The sequence below is a fragment of the Convolutriloba macropyga genome, chromosome 7, assembly GCF_964194025.1.
Source record: "Convolutriloba macropyga chromosome 7, txConMacr16.3, whole genome shotgun sequence".
NCBI lineage: Eukaryota > Metazoa > Xenacoelomorpha > Acoela > Convolutidae > Convolutriloba > Convolutriloba macropyga.
In genome coordinates, this window is record NC_134474.1 from 41,131,590 (window position 1) to 41,143,606 (window position 12,017).

The 12,017-nt window shown below is 35.3% G+C and overlaps 1 protein-coding gene across 1 annotated transcript in view; it reads left to right on the forward strand.

Moving 5' to 3' along the window:
* The window catches only part of LOC142342868 (E3 ubiquitin-protein ligase SHPRH-like), a 127,517-nt gene that overhangs the window by 24,833 nt on the left and 90,667 nt on the right, over nucleotides 1-12,017 (forward strand). Inside the window, exon 6 of the mRNA XM_075394502.1 lies at nucleotides 9,630-9,860. Coding sequence (XP_075250617.1) covers nucleotides 9,630-9,860 — 231 coding nt within the window. The remainder of the gene's footprint in view (nucleotides 1-9,629; nucleotides 9,861-12,017) is intronic.

Below are 12,017 nucleotides of genomic sequence, written 5' to 3' on the forward strand. Positions count from 1 at the left end.
TTAAAGTCAAGGCTGTTTTGCAGTTTTTGTTTTCTTCAATTTTCTGTGGAATTTTGGGGATTTTATATATCGCCCTGTAACTTTTCCTGGCGAAATAATTCGGACTTATTCAATGGGTTTTGCTACTATAAATTGACTTTAGAAGGCAAGACAAGGCACTGTTAACTGAAATAAATTGTACAAATTTTTTGTTTTTCAGGTTGTTCGTGCTTCAGAACTTTTTTGCTTTATTTTTCTCTGCCAAATAGTGGGGGGACGACTGATATAGGTGAAGGCATTATTAAAATTTTCCCCCGAAGTATGGTTGGGAAATTGCATTTTAGTATTTTGCAGAGATATTTTTTGTTTTCTCCTTTGTTCTTTTCGCGGTCTTTCTCTTTGTGAACCGATATTGTTAGATTATCATTCAATTGGTCATTTGGCAATAGTGGAGGACGACTGGTATAGGTGAAGGCGTTATTAAATTCTTTTCCGAATTATGGGTGGGGAAATTGCATTTTAGTATTTTGTAGAGACATTTTTGTTTTCTCCTTTGTTTTTTTCTCGGTCTTTCTCTCTGTGAACGGATTTTGTTAGATTATCATTCAATTGGTCATTTGGTATTTTTTGTGCAAGCTGCCTATATAATTAATCTTTTTGACAAAACCCAGTTTTTTGGAGTCGCAACTACAGTGAGTTTTATTTGATGCTATCCCAGTTTTTGTCATTTTTTCTCGTGTTATTTTTCGGGGCGCGGTTTCAAAATACTGAGGTTAATTGTGTAGTAGATGCATTAGGTCTGTGAGGTTGATTAATTTTCTAGTTCAACTCTTTTCCAAAATTCTTCCGGCTATGTTCTTTTTTGTTTCGTGGTCTGACGCTTTTTTTTTCTTTTTTTTTAGTTTTTTAACACAGCAATGCTGAAAACGTCAAATTTTTGCAATGACTTCTTTCTCTAAATAGCGGCTCTTGCGCTCATGACGTGATTATTTAATAAGCTTTATTGTTTTTTTGCTAAATGTTTTTAGCCCAGAGGTGTCGATAACTTTTTCAACTTATATCTTTATCTGTTTCTCTCTGTGTTATACGGCACGCAAGTCATTTTTGCAATTTGCGATTTCGGCAATCTGACGTCTGTGTTTACTAATATTGCGCTGATTTTTTTAAAAATAATCTTTTGAGGGATCCTATGCTTTAGAGGAGTAATTTTACTGCCTTCTTTTCAAAAAATACGACATTCAGGTCGTTTCTGGGAGTCTTCTGGCTATGGTTTAAAGAACTGTACAAAGATTTAAACACAAAGTCAAGTAGGTAAATAAGGTAGAAAATTTTAGGAGAAGAGAGGAGAGTTTGAATTGTATTGAGACGCTATCTTTTTATTTTTTAGAGATCTGTTCACACAGTTTCATTTTTTTCATGTCAAATTGGAGTGATGATTTTGGTCTTGCCGAAACAGCAAGTGGAGCGACACAACGATTAGTTTGGTGGCCTAATATTTTACACCAATTTTAAATTAGAGTTTTAAAGGAGAACAAAATTCGCTTTGTCTCTAGTGGGTTTTTGTTCACCTGTGGCAATTTGACCTTTTCTACTGTTTCAGTTTCTTTTGATCGAATATTTTCCTATTCATTCATAGTATATTCTAGGTCGACTTTTTTGTTTAAACAATGATGGTTTTTTGAATTATGGGCCAGGACTTGTCTTGCTATGTTTTGCTTCGTCGAATAAAATATGTCTCGCGGTACCTTTTTTCACGGCTTGTTCAAAATTTTGAGTGAACGTTTTTTTGACTTCTCTAGGCTAGTTTAACTAATCTCTCATTCTTCTCGATGTTTTTAAACAACGCAGAGAACAGCAATCTAAAATGAACCGATTCAAAACGAAAAAAAAACGAAATGAAAATGAAATCATAAATCAATGAACCCGTAAAGTGTTTTATGAAACGGGAGCATGAAATGAAACTAAAAAAATTCAAATTTCATTCCAACAATTTATTCCATTTTTGTTGTTTATACCAAAAATTGTTGTACCTAATATGAGTTTCAAGCAAATTTGCATATTTTACAGCTTTTTGTGGATTTTCAGGCGAGTTTTTGCCATTTTTCGCTTATTGTTTTGTTTACTGCCGCAAGTACAGTTTAGAAAGATGGTTATTACTCGCAGAGTTGTTGGTGACCTAATAAGAGCAGCTTTGTTTTTATAAAGCATTTTTTGATGAATGTGGCAAAAAATTGGGAAAGTTTTAACTCTCTATCTCATTTTTTTTTGCAGTTTTTTGTTTTTTTTTTGTTATATTCTTAGAAGAGTTTCGTGGCCAATTATGACTTCTACATAAAAACTTTTTTCATAAATTCTAAAATAAGATTTTCAGTCTCACGAGGCGTTTAAGTAAGTACTGAAATTTTGCAGGTGTTGTTTTCCTCTAGTCGTTTTTTACTTTATATCTTAATAGTGGTCAATGTTAACCTCTAATGTGGTTATTTGAAGCCCACTATTGAACTTCTTAGTCCCATTTAGGCTCCCCCTCCCTCCCCCGACGGAAGCAGGGTACAATTGATTAGAGCTCCCAATAGTTGTTCGAGAGCAATTCTTCCTACGTTTAGTCGGTTATGTTTTTTCGACCAGCGAGTGTAATTTTTGAGAACGTGCGGCTTTTTGGAAGCAGTTTTAAATTTATTTCTTTGTGTAGAGATGTTTTTCTGAACCATATTAACAGGTAACTGCACGTTAGGGAGCATTCTTGACCATATCAATCATATATGCAATAGCGCGATATTTTTGTGATTTTGCCATTTTAGAGGCTTTCTTTCGTTTATTTTTTGGGCAGTGTGTTTGGTTGCTCTGTGGGTTCTGAATGGATAATCAGGAACTGTTTCTTAACAGATGTTTTAGATTTTGATTTTGTGCTTTTATTCCTTTTGTTCTCCGTTTTTCTCCTCTTTAGTGATGTTTCGTTGGTTATGTTTTAACATCATTTGTTGAACTTAATTAAATTTTAACAGACAATTGTTTAAACATAGCTTTTGGAGTTGCAACTTTTGACTCTGAGTAAAATTTACACCCTAGCTAACTGAGCAAACTATTAAATTCATATAGCATTTAATTTGAAGCAGCAAACGGAAGAAACGAATAATCAGAGAAAAGCAACCTATGAAATTCCAGGAAAATAATATCATAGGTTGCTTTTACCCCGATTATTCGTTTCTTCCGTTTTTTGCATCAAATTAAGTGCTATGTGAAGTTCATAGTTTGGTCATTTAGCTAGTGTGTAAATTTTATTTGGGGTCGGTTGCGGAGTACTCCGGCTATGTTTATTTTTTGCTTTACTTTTTGATCACGTTTTTCGTTTTCAATAGGTCTCGATTTTCATGCTTGATTACTGACTTACCTCACGCACTGTTTCAACTGAATAGTTTGTATTTTTTTTCACTCGTTTAATTACGCAATCTGTTTAATTCGGTCAAGGTCAAAAGAAACGGGACAAACTGATAAAACCCAGTCATTAAGTCGTAGTGCATTAGGTTATCAAACTTCATTTGAGCGATTGTCAGCCTTCAGTTGAGAAGCTGAATTAAGTATAATTTTGAAATCTAATTGAAACTGCATACCAATTTGGAACACTCTTTGACACAAATTCTTTCAGTTTTTTCTATTTTTCTTTTTCTGTTTCAATCCCGATGTGGGTCAACGGCGGCAAATGCCGACTATGTTTTGTTCATGCGGCTCTTTGAAAAAGCACATTTCAAACGTGGTTCGAAAGCATTTATTATTTTAAACAAAATTTTTGTCGCTCATTTTTTCCGACAGTTTTTTTTTCAAATATTTGCTAGGTTCTGAGAGTTATTTTTCGTTGTATTTATTAGAGGGTTTGGAATGTTTCGGTCGGGCTAAAATGACGTGAATTTTTGCAGAGTTCTGTTGCATGGGAAACACAAATGTGGTCGTTCCATTTTTTTAAATTCAAGCTGGAATTTGACTAATTCTGCTCCTTTCCGTGTTATCATTTTTGACGAAATCTCAATCACAGTTTTGAGAAGTTAAACACCGCGTGCCTTTGTTCAGTAATGAGACACTGAATGATGACCGTATGATGAGACACTGAAGTTCTTGTTCAGCTAGGCTGCTCGCTAAGTTAGATGAGAGATCTACTGCTCTAGCGTTAACCCTTTTATGCTTCTGCGTGATTGATCGCTCTCGAACGAAGTCTTGTAGCTGGAAGTGGAGAGAAAAGACAAGTGGTTTTGTGGGGTGAATAATTAATAACTTATAACTGAAGTGGCAATACCGGCGCTTGAAAAAAGTGGCTTTCTCGATGGGTGTTTTTTGATCACGTGCCGCAATATGTGAGCGAATTAAGATAATTTTATTAAATACATATATATAATGAGGATTGTATCAGCTCTGATTGCAAAACACAAGCATGATACAACCAAAATTTGAGACGCTTGGTCCGTATATGATACAGCGATCTGCAATGTGGCTTTCGATATGTGAAACTCAATGAAATAATTTTTTCCCAGAACCCAAGGAATAACAAGGCCGTTTATTTTAAAGAACGACTTCCGACGCGATCTAGTATTAGCGATAAAAGCTGGGTCGATGGTCTACATAACGACAATTGTCATGTTAATACTTTCTGTAAAAATAGCTAGAGTGAAACGAATGCTCTTCCAGTAAAAACAAGAAGAACCTTCATGGTCTTTTTGGACGATGTTGCCAGGAAAATAGCACCTCACCCTGCAAAGAAAGTTTTGCAAACAGTAAAGTTTCAAATAGCAATAATCAACAGGCTTTTAAAGTCCAACCATTATATTCCTCGTGAAACGCCGATCATACCATTGACCTACAAGCTAAAAAAACTGTTGCCTGAAGCTGAAATGCGTGGAGCTTGCGTGTAAAAAATCAAATAATGTACTCTCTCCTAAGCTTCCAACAGCGAATGTTTTGCAGATTTTAGTCTAAATGATGAACTTAATGCAATCAATGTCACCATCCTATTTCTTAACATAAGGTCACTGAGTTTTCAATTTGATAAATTTGGCACACTCTTAGTTAACTTCTTAGTTAACACGCTCAATAAAAAACAATAGCCATAGCTCTGACAGAAACAGTTTTAAGTTTAAATGACAATGTAAGTGAACTGTTTGCTATAGCAGGCTTCAGTAATCCCATTGCTCAATGCGAAAAGATTTTAAAAAAGGCGGAAAAGGAGGTGGATTTGCGATATATGTTCATGACATTATCAAGTCTGATGTGATACATTCTCCTACAATTGAGGCTATACACCTGCATGTGTCCTGTATGGATTTCCTTCTTTTCTCTGTTTTTAATCTACCTGACGGTGAAACGCATGTCTTTCTGGATTAAGTAGAGCTACAGGTGCTGGGCACACCAAAAGCAAGAGCTAATGATTACTGTAGACTTTAATATCGCACTACGTAGAGATAAATGCATCTCTGTTGATAATAAATTTTCTATTGCAATCCTTCGATCTGGAACTTTTTAAGGACGTAACGACTCGAGAAACGGCGACGAACGAAATTTCCATTAATCAACTAATCAGAGTTTCTTTATTAATTGCGATGTTCATAGCAATTATTGGAAACGTGTTGGTCTCTTTTTATGCAAATTTTTCGCTTGACCATTTTGCGCTTTTCTTCTAGAACGTTTTTTGACGTCTCAGATGGCTTTTTCACGCTTTCGCTCTTCATTTTTGAGTGATCTCTATTGTTCTCACTAAATCTTGTTCCTAATATAAAATCGATTGCAGCAAATCAAAAATATGGGCCTGATAGACGAGTGGGCAGTGCATCTGGTTATGGAGCGGGAGGTCATAGCAGTACTATTCTGGAAACAGCTAGAAAAGTGTCAACGAAATTATAACTCTGTATCTTTGAAGATCGTGCCTGACAAACCGAATTACAAGCAAAATTTGTTAGAAATGAAATGTTAGGAATCCGTTTAATAGCTAGACCTTATGACGTGTCTATACATAAAAAGTTCAGCGTCAATGAAAAACTTTAAAAATTTGCAGAGGAAATCAGGATTTTCTATAGTGAACGACTAATTCAGGCACAATAAACAAATGTTTGTTTTCAGAATCCTTAATGAGTTCACCGGTTAGTTTGTATCAAACAGAACTTTGTATCCAAATCAGACGATCGCAGAAAATCTTAGTTAGGTTTCTATTAATATTGACTGCAAGTTTTCTTTTGAATTTGGAAACTCAAAACGCTTAGTTCCAACGTAATGAAAATCTCTGCTTGTCTGGCACTACCTAAAACTGAAATTTCCTATGTAATTTAAATTGTGGAAACATAAAACCTCAGCTAGACATGATCTCCTAATTGATAATTTACTTAATATTTGTAAACCAATAATTTCACCGTACGTTGGTGATTTCTTGAGAGAAGTTTATGCATAAGTTGATTTCTTGATTATTTCCAGCCAGCTAAAGTAAATCATCTGCACAAGGATGGTGACAACTCAAGTTTGCGGATTTCTTAAACTTCTCAAGCAAAATCAATTTGGTTTTGATCGAACCATTCAACTGCTGACGCTATATCTAAGTTGTTAGGTAAATTAGAATGGCATGCCAGCATCACTTGAAAGCCGGAGGATCTTTTTGGCCAAGCATTTCTTTGGATTTATTGAAAGCTTGAATGTTGAGGTATTCGGGGCCAAGTATTAGCGTATCCAAAAAGCTGTTTAACAGATAGAAAAAGGTTTCCAATGCTTGGATCAAATATGAAATCAGTGAAAGGATCGAATATGAGGTATCAAAAGGCTGAGTGCCTCGTCATATACTTTTTCTGATATGTCTTAATGATATCAATTCCGCTGATGATTAAGAACTTGTTCTTTTTCTGATTACACCTGTCTCACATCAAAGTCTAATTTTTTATTTAGTTGTTCTTGGCTAAACAGTTTTTTGTCTGCATTTGGCTTCACGGCCATAATTTGACAATCAATTGTGAACTAACGAATCGTTTTATTTTGTTGAGTTGTTGAGAAATCTGATTGACTTCTATGTAAGGTATCGTAAAATAAATTTATCAATTGGCCTTAGATATTTGGGAATTCGTAATGACACTAAGCTGGCAAATCTCAATGACACTATTATTGCAAATGTGGATCGTCCATGTTGTGTTTTGTTTAAAATGATATATGTTGGAATACCTTCTGCTGTATTACGTTGAAAACTGATGCAATACGGAGCTTTAGTTTTTCTGTTGCAAGAGAAAATTATTTTGATATAGGTTGATCTTGCTCAGGAGCGACTTGCGAGAACTATCTTCGCCAAAAAGTTCCATAGCCACCTTCATAAGTGAGAGTGAATTCTCGTGGAAGCTCCGTTTTTATGAATTGCTGAAAGAAGTTGTCCGAGTTTTAAATTGATGGAGTAGTAAAATGTATCTGCCAACAGTCTTACGGCTGAAAAAACTTGTTAGAAGTACTCAATATTTTCATTGACTTTTCTGGAGCAGTAATGATGACGTTTCCTTCAAAGTTAAGTTGTAACCATGTATAACGTTTTCAACAAGATGACAGTTAGTAGCGAAATGAACAATCTTAATCACCTTCTTCATACGTACATGGATAATGTCATCGTAGCTATGACATCGTAGGTAATGTCATCGTAGCTAATGTCATGCGTACATCGAGCTAGCGTCTGCTACTTGAGCTAATTTTGTTGTTCGGTTCATGCTTATAATCTATTTCGCAGTGGTCATGAAGAGATATTGATCTATTTCAGCTTAGAGATGGGAGGAGGTCAAAGACTCCTCGACTGGTATAGAATCTCGTCTTTTAAACTACATCTAAGAAATGCTATGAGTTCCGATGTTTTTAACCGTTTGTTTTGTTTTTTTTGTTCATTAGTCTTTACTTCCGATCCATGTCGCAACTTCTCAAATGAACCACTCGTCTGCTAATTTATGCTTTGAAATTTGTATTTTAAATATTTTGGTTCCGTTAACAAATTATTAATTCCTGTTATTGTTGCAATTTCAATCCTGCCCCTTTTTGCATTTTAGCTAAAAGCGCTCATTTTCGTATCCTGACGTTTTTATGATTTCTAAAGGGTGAGTCTAGAAGTGCAAACGACTTATTGACTCCATGACATGGTTTTGCCTATATTTTTGATGCCTTGTACTTGAGTTTGATGTCAACTGAAATTTTCAACTGGGAATTCGTAATGGAACTAAGCTGGCAAATCTCAATGACACTGCTTTGACAAATGTGGGTCGTCCATGTTGTGTTTTGTTTAAATTGATATATGTTGGAAGACCTTCAGCTGTTTTACGTTAAAAACTGATACAATACGGAGCTTTAGTTTTTCTGTTGCAAGAGAAATTTATTTTGATACAGGTTGATCTTGCTCAGGAGCGACTTGCGAGAATATCTTTACCTAAAAGTTCCATAGCCACCATCATAAAGGAGAATAAAATTTTTGTGGAAGCTCCTTTCTTATGAATTGCTCAAAGAAGTTGACCAAGGTTTAAGTTGATGGAGTAGTAAAATTTATCTGCCAACAGTCTTACGGCTGAAAAAACTTGTTAGAAGTACTCAATATTTTCATGGACTTTTCTGGAGCAGTAATGATGACGTTTTCTTCAAAGTTAAGTTGTAACCATGTATAACGTTTTCAACAAAATGACAGTTAGTAGCGAAATGAACAATCTTAATCACCTTCTTCATAAGTACATGGGTAATGTTAAAGTTTATAACCTTGAGATTTTCATTTTTTCCTTGATAAGAGTTGGAATGAATATAAGTCGAGCGAGCGTCTGCTACTTGAGCTAATTTTGTTCTCTTCATGCTTATAACCTATCTCGCAGTGGTCATGAAGAAGATATTGATGTACTTCAGCTTAGAAGGGGCAGGAGGTCAAAGGCTTCTCGACTGGTGGTAATATACTACAAAAGGTCAATGGAAAAGTTTGCCAAAATTGTTTTTTTTTGTTTAAATTGAAATCAGTTTTGTGGTCTATAGTAAGCTCTAATTAACATAATTTGAAGAACATTAGTAAAGCCCCCCCCCCCCCCCCCGAATACACACGCGCACTCTCGCTCTCACATGCACAAAGACACACACACACACACACACAACAGCAATTGCTCTGCTGAGAAAGCTACACAAACGCACCGGGAGAGGAGAAGTTAGAAAAAAACAAATGAGTGGACTCCCGGTAATCAAAAATTACTGGCCCTTGTCATTTCTCAAGTCCCAACCCTGCGCTTTTTTTCTCATTAACATATCAGATTTATTTTGTCGGCTGCAACCTTCAGTAATTGTTCCATCTACAAAAAATACAATACTCATTTGTGACCTTACTATCTGATAATTTTTTCTTGAAATTGAAATGTTCTGTAAATTTGGATTTGCAGTGTTTTGACCCACATCAGTTTTGTTATTCCCTATTTTTACTAGGGTAGTTTTGAAAGAGCTCCACGGTGCTCACTGGCTATCCTCTTCAGAAATTTTTCACTGAAGGAATTTACTACTATTAACCCCTTCCCCCTGGTTTAAGCCGGTTTTAAAAGAATCAAGTCCCACCTGTCGTTACAGTGCAATCAGTTGGACATTAGTCGGTTATGTTTCACAAAGGCTAAGAGCTGACGAGTGTTAGCGTATGAACTGGTTTTTAGTACCGAAGCAGAAACTACTCGAGGCCGACCCGCATCCTTGCAGACTGCGACGACCAAAGCGCTATCGGGCATTGCCATCTCCATTAACTTGTGTGCAATGGTGGCGTCTCTGTGTAGACGAAGCCCAACAGATCGAATGTCACACTGCTCAAGCTACAGAGATGCTTCTGCGATTGCAGTGCGTTAATAAATGGTGTGTTACAGGAACGCCAATTAGACGCAGCATCGAAGGTAAGATAAGATTTATCACTTTTCGGTTGTTGGTTGATAACTGTTGCAAACTACCTCTTCAGTATGAATTTTTGGAATGTTAAGATCTAACAGATCCTTTGTACGCATCCACTTGAAGAAAACTAGAGCTGAGAGCATCACAATACGTCTTAACAAAGTTAACCTTTTGGTATAAATTCTTTATGATGCTGCGATGTTTTTGCTGAATAGTCAGGAACCGATAGAGGATTGCTTCCGTGCACTTGCGGACTGTTTGGTATATAACAAGTGATTTGCCCGGTTCAGGAACTTCCCCTTTAATTGTTAATAGCCACCTCATCTTCTCAGCCGGCTATTATAGCGCTCCTATTTTTTTTTACTTCGTCGAATAAAAAAATTTTTCGCTTTACCTCATTTTGCCGCTTTTTCAAAATTTTGCGTGATATCTTTTTGACTTCTCTAGACTAGTTTCTCTCTTCTCTCATTCTGCTAAAAGTGATTTTGAACATCAGTTGCTCAGCAAAGCAATTCAAAATGAACAGAGTCAGCCCTAATGCGGCCCTGATGGTCTTTTTAATAGCCGCACAGCGATAGCTGGGGCTATTATTGGCCTTCTTTTGGTTTTTTTACAATTCAAAGAATTTGAATTGTATTGGTGCGCTGTGTTTTTTTAAATGTGTTCACACATTTTGCAATGACTTTGATCTTTCAAAACGGGATGAACAGGTAAAGCCCAGCGGGCATTAAGTTTCATTAGAGGCCCCAAGTGGGCTTTAGTAGTCCTTCAAGTGCTTATAGTGGTGCAGCTACTGGGATGGCCTTAATTTAAGGTGAAAAGGTCATTTTAAGGAGTTTGGGCTCAAAATGGTGCAATTTTTCATGTTTTTTGTGATTTTTTATTTTGATTAGTCTTAGGTTGAAGTTTTTAAAAATTGTTGAAGGACTTTTGCGAGACAAAATTGCTTGTTTTGACCTTTTTATGAGCTATATGTTTTGGCACTACAAACACAAACACGCAAAATGATTCTAATTTCTGCAATTTTTCGTTTTTATTAAAAAATGTTTTGTCATTTTTTGAGATTTTTTTAGCTCTAGGTGTCAAGAATCCTCCTCTAGGGTTTGTTGAAGGGTTTGATGGTAGATTAATGCATAGTTTCTAGTGGCAATGGATTGGTTTTCATGTTTTGGCCATCATGAATATTAGCATTTTTTGACAAAACTTGCAATTTTTTTCATATTTTTTGCCATTTTTTTTTCATTCTTAAAATGGTTTATATCCCAGGTGCCAGAAAACCTCATCAGGGGTTGGATAAGTTACTGAAAAATTTTTGGTTGTTATGGAATAGGTTTCAACTTTTGAATATCGCAAATTTTTGCAATTTTTTTGACAAAATTTGCATTTTCTTCAGGTTTTTAAGTAACAATGGAATGGTTTTAAACATTTTAATGTCTCGAATTTTAGCGTTCTTTTGATAAAATCTCCAATTTTTTAAGGCTTCCTAAAATTTTGTCAGTTTTTGATATTCGTCCATTCTCAAGTGCGAGAAAACATATTCCGCGTTCTGATAAAAAGTTACTGCTTGGTTTTTAGTTTCAATGGATTTGTTTTCAACAATTTAACTTTTCGACTTTTAGAAGTTTTTTGATAAAATTTGCATTTTTTTCAATTTTTTTCAAAACATTTGCATTTTATTTATTTTTTCTTGCCTCAGTAGCCAGGTAACCTCATCCAGGGTTTGAAAGTATGTTATTAAATAGTTGCTAGGGAGCAATTGAATGGCTTTCAACATTTTAATAGAACGAATTTCTTTTTCTTGAAGTTTGAAATTTTTTCTAAAAATCATTGCCTATCGATCTATGAGCCAGTGAGTTTTTTAAAGCTTGGATTTAGTTTACTGGATAGCCTCTAGAGACACAAAAAGGATTCGGAAGATATTTATATCGCAATTGTCAGCAACATTTTCTTATAATCTGCAATTGATTTCTTTTTTTTTCTTAAATTTTTTGGTCATTTTCAAGTTAATCGATCTCCAAGGGCCAATGAATATTTTTCAGGTATTGCGGATATAATACTGGACCGATTTCAGAAACAAAAATTGGTTTTGAACATTTTTTTGTAATAGTTATTTTTAAAGGAAAAAAATTTGCCTCAGGTTTGTTTAAAAGCTTCAAGAGTTT